General features: G+C 42.4%; 1 protein-coding gene across 1 annotated transcript; it reads left to right on the top strand.

Annotated features, from left to right (window-relative positions):
• Positions 1-2,472: 2,472 nt before the first annotated feature.
• tmprss7 (transmembrane serine protease 7) lies at positions 2,473-9,500 on the top strand. The gene is made up of 16 exons (XM_014967139.2): positions 2,473-2,580; positions 2,652-2,719; positions 2,811-3,004; positions 3,089-3,124; positions 3,997-4,225; positions 4,630-4,754; positions 5,341-5,453; positions 5,561-5,667; positions 5,757-5,893; positions 6,008-6,115; positions 6,219-6,326; positions 6,428-6,544; positions 7,167-7,362; positions 7,477-7,745; positions 9,056-9,192; positions 9,283-9,500. Exons 1-16 carry the CDS (start codon positions 2,488-2,490, stop codon positions 9,442-9,444), a joined length of 2,199 nt encoding a protein of 732 aa, XP_014822625.2. The 5' UTR covers positions 2,473-2,487; the 3' UTR covers positions 9,445-9,500.
• Positions 9,501-9,571: the final 71 nt, after the last annotated feature.

The raw sequence follows: 9,571 nt of genomic DNA, 5'->3' as shown, positions 1-9,571 counted from the left end.
AATTAAACATTGCTGCTCTGATCTATTCTCACACTTCCACTAGTATTTGCATTAATGTTCATGTTCTGCAAGCTACAGAAGAACCTCACACTTTTCACAACCATCAACAACCTGCTGGTATATTTTTGGCTAAATGTTCAATCAAATTTCCAATATGAAAAGTTAAGAATTCAGTCATCTTTGTGCAGTTCACCAGTACCACTGGCTACAATAGAGGCCCTCTACATCATGCTGCCACCACCGTGCTTGACTGCTCAGTTTTCATAAATTTGAAAGCCTTTTTCCTGGCACCTTATACACACTTATTGTGGCTAAGCAGCTCAATCTTTGTCTCTTCTGAGGATAAAACATTTCAGTGTCTATTGATGTAAAACTGACCCATCTGCAGACAGTGACACTGCTCCAGCATCTTCACCGTCAGACTTGATTCTTTATGCTGTTTGAGTCAGATAGCTTAAACTTGCAGACGTTGATCTAACAAAACGATGATCCCAAAGAGATGCAACTATTCCCAACCATCCATCCATCCATCCATTTTCCGTCACCCTTGTCCCTCAGTGGGGTCGGGAGGGGTGCTGGTGCCTATCTCCAGCTCACATTCCGGGCGAGAGGCGGGGTTATTCCCAACCAGGGAAGCTAATTTCTGACTGGAAAGCATATCTTTACGATTTAGTGTCTGTTTGGGTCTTCACTGTGTAATAGTTTTCCAACTCATGGTAAGTTTCATCACTGCAAGAACAGCTTAATGTAAAATGCCACTCATTTAATGAACTCCAGATGTATTTCCAGAGAAAAAGCTCAGAATCTTTTTATTTTTACCAAAATAGGCTCATGTTTTGAAAAAGTCGTTGCTAGTACTGGTGTACTTAATAAATTTTATGTCATAAAGTTTCTTACGGATCATCTGGGAGGAGTTAGAGCACATGGAATAGTCAAATAAGTAAAAAAAAAATCCTAATTTTAGGCTAGATCTTTTGTAAAGGTAGAGAGGCTTATTTAGGTTTTCAGGTTATCAAAGTCGAATATTTACAGTTTAACTGAATATCAGAAAATGTATCGACTAATTACAAGAGTTCAAGTGAACTGGAGTAAGCTAAAACACTTACAATTTTGTAGTACTCTAAATAACCTTTATCTAAATAGATAAATTATATACACTTCTTATCAGATTGGATGTTTTTTTTTTTTGCTTATAGCTTTTCAGCAGAATTTTGATCAGCGTTAGAAGTTAATCCAGCTTGCTTTCTTAGAAATATCTCAGATAATTGAACTTGTGTTGTTCGGCTGTGAGAATCTATACTCTTGTGATGGATTAAGTACCAGCTGCACCGTATGGGATGACAGTGAATGAATAATTCATTTGCACTGGGTAACTCAATGAGTGCCGAGTGTTACATCTGATGGAGATTGTGTTGCGTTCAGATATTTCCCCTCCCTAGCATCATTTTCAGCCGACACAAGACTACATCACTGCTGATGCACAGTGTGCTCTGATAAGCCATAATTCAGGGCGGAGTCATGTGAACATCTTTCTCCAACGCTCGTCAAGAGGCACTTTTATGTTCATTGTGTCATTTCAGCTCCATCTACCGTCTTCTAATTAGGATCAGGCCTTAGATGAGTGACCACTGAAAGGTCAGCAGGAATGGATTGCTGCTGTCGAAGCGGTTTCAGATTAATTGGATGTGACTGTGTGCCGTGCACCCCTCCCCCACACCCCCACTTTCCCGGCTTCAGATTGCGGATGTGTCCGTGGAAGTGGCCACCGTGGACCACACCCTCCAGAAGCTGCGCAGGATGTACAGGAAGACGAGGCGGAAGCCCAAAGGACTCAAGAGGTTGTGGGCGTACCTGCTGAACGTGCCTCACATCACAACGATCACCGCGGCCGTGCTGTTTGTGGTGGTGGTGGTCATATGGTCGCTGCTCTGGGTCTTTATCTGTAAGTGAAATGATTCACAAAGGCATGGTGCAAAAAAATCTTGAGCCGTCAGTCATCTTTACAAACAGTGCCTACATTTACGTCCGATGACTGGCAGAAGTATTCAGGTTTTTTTTTTCTTAAATCTGCTGCATTTTGTCACATTAAAAACACAAGTTTTTTTATTAGACCAGACCACCATAATATACTGTGTGACATTTAGGAAGAAAATGTGACAAAATGTGACAATTCTGGCATGTATTCGTTTTCAGCTTTACTCTGATAACCCTAAATAACACTTTTTGAATCTAATTGCCTGCAGAAGTCACCTAAATAGTGAATAAAGTCCGCTTATGTATAATGTAAAGTAAGGTCACAACGCAATATCATAAGCAAAACAAAAACAACAACAAAAAACATGAAAGGCCCTCAGAAAACTGCTAAAATTTGAGGCGGTTTGACACATTTCCTGATGCGACCTGTTGCTTCCTAAACTTCTCCAGATGGACTTTAATCTGATTTGCTCAGTCCGCAGGGAAAGCTACAGCGGCGCGTATTTTGCCGGGATGTTCCGTGTTGCCAACGTGGAGTTCATCCCAGAGTACCGCCAGGCGGAGTCCCATGAGTTTGTCTCTATGGCAACCAAAATTCAACAAGTGGTAGGTGACTCTAAACAGCTGGTGCTGATGTAAGGGGAGGGGTGCACAGCTAAAATGCCGGTGTCTCCCAGGTGAGCTCTGTGTACAGGACGTCGTCAGTGGCCAGACTCTACAAGCAAGCGGTCATTTCAGACCTCAGGTACGGGAGGCCTGTCAGTCATCAGCACTGTGAGCCGTAAAGACGTCCTCTGCAGGCGTCTGCAGTTCATATCTGAGTCTTCTCCCCCTAGTAACAACAACAAGGGCGGAGTGTTGGTGCATTTCTGGATGGTGTTCATCGTCCCCCAGATGAAGACCACGGCGATGCGGGAAGATTTCATAGAGGCCATTCTCAGAGACTCAATCAACACCAGCCTGAAAAACCGGTCTTCTGTGGGCTTCCTACATGAACTTTCAGTTGACATGGACTCCATCCTCATCAACGGTGTGTCTAAGTCTCACTCTGAATGTTCGTGTTTAGATGGGCCACGCATTAGTACTTGTACTGAACTGATCTGTATTTTTGCAGGAGTTCAGCGTTCAGATTACTCATCAAACACAGCAGGTAGGGAGCAGCACCTCAGGTATGTGGGGTTCCTACACAACCTTGAAAACATGGAATTTGATTTAGGAATTTTAAATGAAACAAGGTCAAAGAAAATTACTGCATTTGCAGACGTACCTCGCCTTATCTTCAAGTGGACCTATCACGCAAAATCCACATTTTGCACTTCCATTTTGCGTGACTACAGCTTATAAAAACAGTCCAAGCTTTTTAAAACAACAACAACAAAAAAACACCCAGATTTTTTTTTTTGTTTGTTTTTTTACCAATAAGATGATGTTTTTTGGTGTCTAGAAAATTAGCCATTTCGAAAACTTTCCGAATGCAACACCACAAATCAGCACAGTTACTTAGCAAGTCAAGCTGAGCTCTAGCACTTTTGGTTTACCACTATATGAGCTGTATAATGGCTGCTGGAAAAGACAAGTCTTTTGTTATTGAATTGCCAAGTTCAAGTTTATGTTTTTTTGTTGTTGTTGTTGTTTTTTAAATGGGACGATGTACATGTAGATGCACAGATATAAATATTTGTACATTTACAATGAGTTTTTGGAGAAAATGTAATGAACATGTTTTGTATGGATCATAGACCTATCATAACTTGTTCAGAAAAACATAATGAGTAACATTTAAAGCTGGGCACGTCTTCCTTCCTTCCTTCCAACCAACCGACATTTTCATTTTTTCTAATCTTGACCTCCTGCCATAGAATCACCAAAAAGTGCCACATTCATGCTTTCAAAACTGAAATCAAGTCCTGAAAACTTTGGACTTTTAAGTCTTGAAATGTATCTAGTTCAGAAATGAATCGTAAGTGGAATCCTGGTCATATGAATTAAAGATGTACCGCAGGTCATTTTTATCCCTCTCAGACTCGCAGTGCGTTGATAAGCTGTACGCCAACCTCCCCGGAGCCAGTGTCCCGCTAAACGTCTACTCGTCATGGGGAGGCGTGAACTGCCACGTGAAGCTGACTGCAGTGCCCGGCTCTCTGATCCGCCTGACCGTCACCTCGTTCCTCATTGAGCCCACTGGCTGTGTGAACGACGCCCTGACCGTGTACGACGCTCTGCTGCCCATGAGAGGGCGCATTCTGCACAGGTGAGGCTGCAGCACAGGCATACTAAGATTTATTTTACCTCTGGTGATTAAAAACAGCTCTACACTCTTAAAATATGTGTCCGTGCAAATGTTATTTTTTAAAATAATCTCATCTTCCTTTGTCGGTAGCGCCATATTCAACATCCTTTGCCAAACATATTCACTCTCCCTCCAGCTTATATTTGAACTTTTATTGATAATTTTTTCCCCCAAGCTTTCATGAAGACATGCAATGTTCTTATGAGAAACGCAGATATGTAATTCTTCAGAAATGAAGATCAGGTTCAATCCTTTGTGCAACTGTACATTTCTTGTTTTTCCATCTATTCCTTGGTGGTTAAGCAACCCATGCCATCTGTTCTGAAAGTAAATTTTTCACGAGTTTTCATGTGTTTGTGCCCCAGGCTGTGTGAGCCGGTGTCCAGCTCCTTCTCCATCGTCTCTACCTCCAACGTCATGCTGCTGTCCTTCAGGATGACCAGTGGCAGCAAGAGCTTTAATGGACGCTTTGAAGCCGTTGCTGAGGAAAGTATGACATCTTACTCATAACAGAAGATGCTTTATTGGGATTCTAATAAAATGTCTGAAGCAAATCGAATTTAACATTTGAATCTGGCAATTAATGATCAAACCAAATACATAAAAGTCTAAAAAAAACTTTGAACCAATAACTAACTAATAAGCTGAGATCCAGAGTAAACTACAAGGAATCTTAAACTAAGGAATGAACTGAATCTGAAAGGCAAAAACTCAAATTCACAATAAATAAATATACGGTACTTAAATCAAAGGTTGGATTTTTCTACAATTTTCAGTGTTTAATTATGCCACTGCTGTAAAATGTTCATTTATTTAAAGGCTTTTTATCCTTCTCAGAGTTGTGAATAAATGTTCTGTAAAATGTTATAATTTTTAAACATTTCCATCAAGCCATTTCTGTGTAAGACACAGAAAGTGTTATATTTAGATAAAGCTCAATGAAACTGGTCATTTTGACACTTTTTCCACATTAACCTTTGCAAAATATATACAAAGTCTCTCGGATTCACTAGAGGGAAAAAAAAAAGATTTTGAGTCCGTTTTAAATAATCTCAATTCTCCTGTGTCTTTTTCAGTTTGTATGTCTCAAATTGAGACCAAGTTGGATCCTGATATCAGTGGTCGAATCTACAGCCCATTCTACCCGAGCCTGCTGCCTCCACAGTGTTCCTGTAGCTGGAGGTTTAAGGTAGACGTTCTCATTAACTGGCATTAAAACAAATGCATGTTTATTGCTTCTTTTTCAGTAAGTGCATTCTACACTTTTTATTATTTTTTATTTTTTATTTTTTACAGACTCCAAACTCTAAATTAGGGGTAGCTCTGCAGTTCGAGAACTACGCGTTGAAACCTGAGGATATAAAAGGCTGCGCTAGTGGCTGGTGGAGGGTCAACGAAGTCATGTATGTGTCTGCAGCTGCACCACAGAGGACATTTGGCCGTCCTGAACTTGGCTTGATGCTTTTCTGGAAACCTGCTTCCTCCTCCGCAGATTCTGCGGCATGTACGTAGGACACCACACCGTGTTTCGGATCCCCGACCAGAGTCCACAGATGGAGTTTCGCTGCAGCTCACCTAACTCTGCTCAACCTTTCCAGGCTTCATACTACAGTTACAACATCAGCCAGCGTAAGCACGGCGCAGCGCAAACCTGATTCACTGGAACGGCTAAAATAAACACCTGAACATGTTTATTCGCTGAGCGAATAACTAAATGTGTGCATATGTCTATGTGTCCACCAGCTTGTCAAGAGGGCCAGTTCTTGTGCACCACTGGACTCTGCGTGGAGAAGAGTCGACTCTGCGACGGCCTGGATGACTGCCAGGATGAGAGCGATGAGGTCTTCTGCCGTAAGTTGTTTGTGGGTTACAGGGAAAGAAACTGGGCATTTTTAGCAAAACAATTTTTATTTGCTTGGATTAACTGTAGGAAAAATTGTGCATTTCTTCACAGCGAGGCCCACAATAACCTGCAGCACTAAAATCCCTCCGCATCCTTTGTTTGTATGTAATGGAGAGATGGACTGCTCTGATGGAGTAGATGAGATAAACTGCACAAAGGGTGAGTGTTCTCCATTGATTTTTTTTTTTTTTTTTTTGAAGAGAAGCCATCTTGCCTTTATGTCCTGCAGACCTTTGACCTCTCGGATTGCGACATTTCAGAAACGAGCTGCTCGGGGATCAGATACCGGTGCAGGAGCGGATCCTGCATCCTGAAGAAAAATGCAAAGTGTGACGACGTCCCCGACTGTCGGGACAACAGTGACGAGGACGACTGTGGTGAGAACGTTATTCTTGTAAATGAGAATGCACTGTTAAAAAGTATTCAACCTATAAACGTGTCGGTGGCACATCACCGATACGTCAGAAGGCATACGCATTCAAACCCGTTGAGCTTTTCTCACTCTGTTCCCCACAACCACAAACTTTGGCGTATTTTATTGGTGTTTTATTTTGGCTGCACAAAGTAGCCCGCAATTGTGAAATGGAACTGACTCATGTAAGGAGCATTGACCTGAAAACCTTTGATTACATGGGCAATGGTTGTAAATAGACATCATGCTGTGGCAAAGCTTTTCCAAAGCAGGGAAACTGTTTGATGGCAATACTTGAAGAAATCCTGTTAGATGCTGCAAAAGGCATGGGATTTGTACCGAAACTCACCTTCCAGTTGGAGAACGAACCTTTTTGTGACTGAGATTATGTTGTTTGGCAAAGAAGAATAAGCAAAAATGTCAGTGGATGAGGAAGTCTGGTAGAGACGGGGACCAAAAGTGAGTGCAAATGCAGCCATCACAAAGTTTAAAAAACATTTATCATGCTTATGATTTTACTGAAAACACTAACGTCTGCTGACACAGACATGAATAAAAAGCTAAGCCCATCTGTTCGTCCCTCTCAGCCTGTGGCCTCCCCGCCCCGCTGAGGAAGGTGGGCTCTACATCAGGTCTCGATCGGATTGTGGGCGGGGTTAACTCACACGAGGGGGAGTGGCCTTGGCAGGTCAGCCTTCACTTTGCAGGCAGCTTGTACTGTGGCGCTTCTGTCCTCTCCTCCGATTGGCTCGTCTCAGCTGCCCACTGCTTCAGAAAAGAAAGGTCAGTCCCCCCCTCATCGCCGATGAAGCAAAACCGTTTCCTTATGTGTCTTCTTTGCATATAAAGTGGCCTCACCAGAGCTTGTGAAGTGACCCCTGACCTGTGTCCCTGCAGCCTTTCTGACCCTCGCTCCTGGAGTGCCCACCTCGGCATGCTGACGCAGGGCAGTGCCAAACACGTTGCAGAGATCCAGAGGATCGTGGTGCATGAGTACTACAATGCGTACACTTTTGACTATGACATCGCCCTTCTGCAGCTGAAGAGGCCCTGGCCTCCCTCTCTCTGGCCGCTGGTCCAGCCTGTGTGCCTGCCCCCCTCGTCCCACACCGTCACAGACACACACCGCTGCTTGGTGACCGGGTGGGGATACAGATCTGAGGAAGGTTGGTGACATGACTTTGTTAGTGCTAAAAAAAAACAACAACAAAAACATACCATTATTGATAGAAATTCATGTTATTTTGGCATTTTTACACTCAAATATTTTTGTGATTGAAATGACCAAAACAGTGTCTCTAGAAAGTGTAAGTAACCCTGATGAAATGCAGGGACTTTCTGAAACAACTTACCAAAAGACTGGAAAATAAAGAACATATCCAGGGAAAACACACAAAAATGCAGCTTTTCTTTAAAGCCAGTTTGCAGAGAGGTTCTCCTTGCATGAAGGCATCTGCCAAAGGAAATGTTTACCACGATGTGTGGAAATATTTCCTTTATTATCCATATGTATGTTTAAGATGAGTTCTGCCTCATCTCAAAGAAATGCTCCCTTTTCAGCTGCTTTTCTGTGCCCAAAAGCTTTGAGACTGGCTGAAATGTTATTGTTCACAAACTTACAGTGTGTTTAGATGTTTTAATAAGATTCCATAAAGAGATTTCATACGTGATATTATTGAGAAATGGACTAATATTATAAGAGTTCAAGGGTTCTCAGTTAGATTAAGATTTAAGGGAGCTTCCTGATCATTAATCCAAATTATGATTACATAATAATCATGCGTATCTTGTCAGATGGTCCTTCATCGTGCTGGTAAAAACATTATTTAATACCAAACTGATACAGGACTCATCATGGCTTTCACTGTTTTTTTCCCCCACATCCTTCAGAAAACTTTCTGAATGGGGCTAAATCAGAGAAAATAGCTTAACAAGTAATTACGGTCCAATCATGGTACTTCATTTCAATTTTTTTTTTTTGGAGACAAGTGTCTTCTGTGCAGTTCTTTTTAACACCAGAGTGACCAGGAATCCACCTCACTCTGCACGTAGAAACCCTCACACCTGGCTGCTGCCCTTTCTGATCAAGCTCTTTACTGGTGGCTACCCAATCTCTTTTTGATTGAATCCTCTTTAGGATACTTGTCGGACTTTACTTGGCAGCTTGAAATTTATTCACAGCACCTCAAACTCTCTCCTTGAAGGTTTTGATGATTCGAAACTTCTTCTGTTTCCTACTTTTACTTAACCAAATTTAAGAATGAAATGATTTCACAGAAGACAGTAAAATACTTTTCAAATGTGGGTTTTGTGTTTAAATTATTCTTTGTGTTTTGAAATTTACTTCTGACACCAGACAAGCTGTAATGCTGATTACACAACATTTCTGTGAGTCTTAAAAACCTTTTGGGTACAACTGTAAACTGTAAGTAAATCCTGCAGAGTCTAACTCGTCGTCTTATCCCTCTTTTCTCAGATAAGGTGCTGCCCTCTGTGCTCCAAAAGGCAGAGGTGTCCATAATGAGTCAGACCGAGTGCAAAAAGAGCTACAGCCCAATCACCCCGCGAATGCTGTGCGCCGGCCTCCCCTCCGGAGAGAGGGACGCCTGCAGGGTAAGGTGGCATTTCATCACCTGCGACTCCATTGAAACCTCTTCGTTACTCATCTTGTAGATTTTTGTAGAGTCTTTTCTCGTTTCCCAGGGGGATTCAGGAGGTCCTCTGTCCTGCCAGGCCTCAGACGGGGGTCGCTGGTTCCTCATAGGGATTGTGAGCTGGGGGTCCGGCTGCGGCAGACCAAACCTGCCCGGGGTCTACACCAGGGTCACCAAGTTCACCTCCTGGATTTACAGCCATATCAGCTGACACGATCAAACCCATGTGTCCTGCACATTCATTAATAAAAAAAAACATACATATAACACCCTCCCTGTGCATGATGCTTCTGTTGTTGTTGTTGTTGTTGTGTTCCTTCTGTTGGGTTGGATGCGGC

The sequence above is a fragment of the Poecilia mexicana genome, unplaced genomic scaffold (assembly GCF_051168715.1).
Source record: "Poecilia mexicana isolate PSO_F unplaced genomic scaffold, ASM5116871v1 scaffold_20, whole genome shotgun sequence".
Taxonomy (NCBI): Eukaryota; Metazoa; Chordata; class Actinopteri; order Cyprinodontiformes; family Poeciliidae; genus Poecilia; species Poecilia mexicana.
Note: the sequence above shows the minus strand (reverse complement) of the source record. Positions and strands in the feature narration are given on the sequence as shown.

Bases quoted from the DNA above. Each gene is read 5' to 3' on its own strand.
- tmprss7 (XM_014967139.2), top strand. From the start codon at position 2,488: ATGTTCCGTGTTGCCAACGTGGAGTTCATCCCAGAGTACCGCCAGGCG. The intron at 4,226-4,629 runs GTGAGGCTGCAG...TTTGTGCCCCAG, and splicing joins AGAGGGCGCATTCTGCACAG to GCTGTGTGAGCCGGTGTCCA. The intron at 6,116-6,218 runs GTAAGTTGTTTG...ATTTCTTCACAG, and splicing joins GAGCGATGAGGTCTTCTGCC to CGAGGCCCACAATAACCTGC.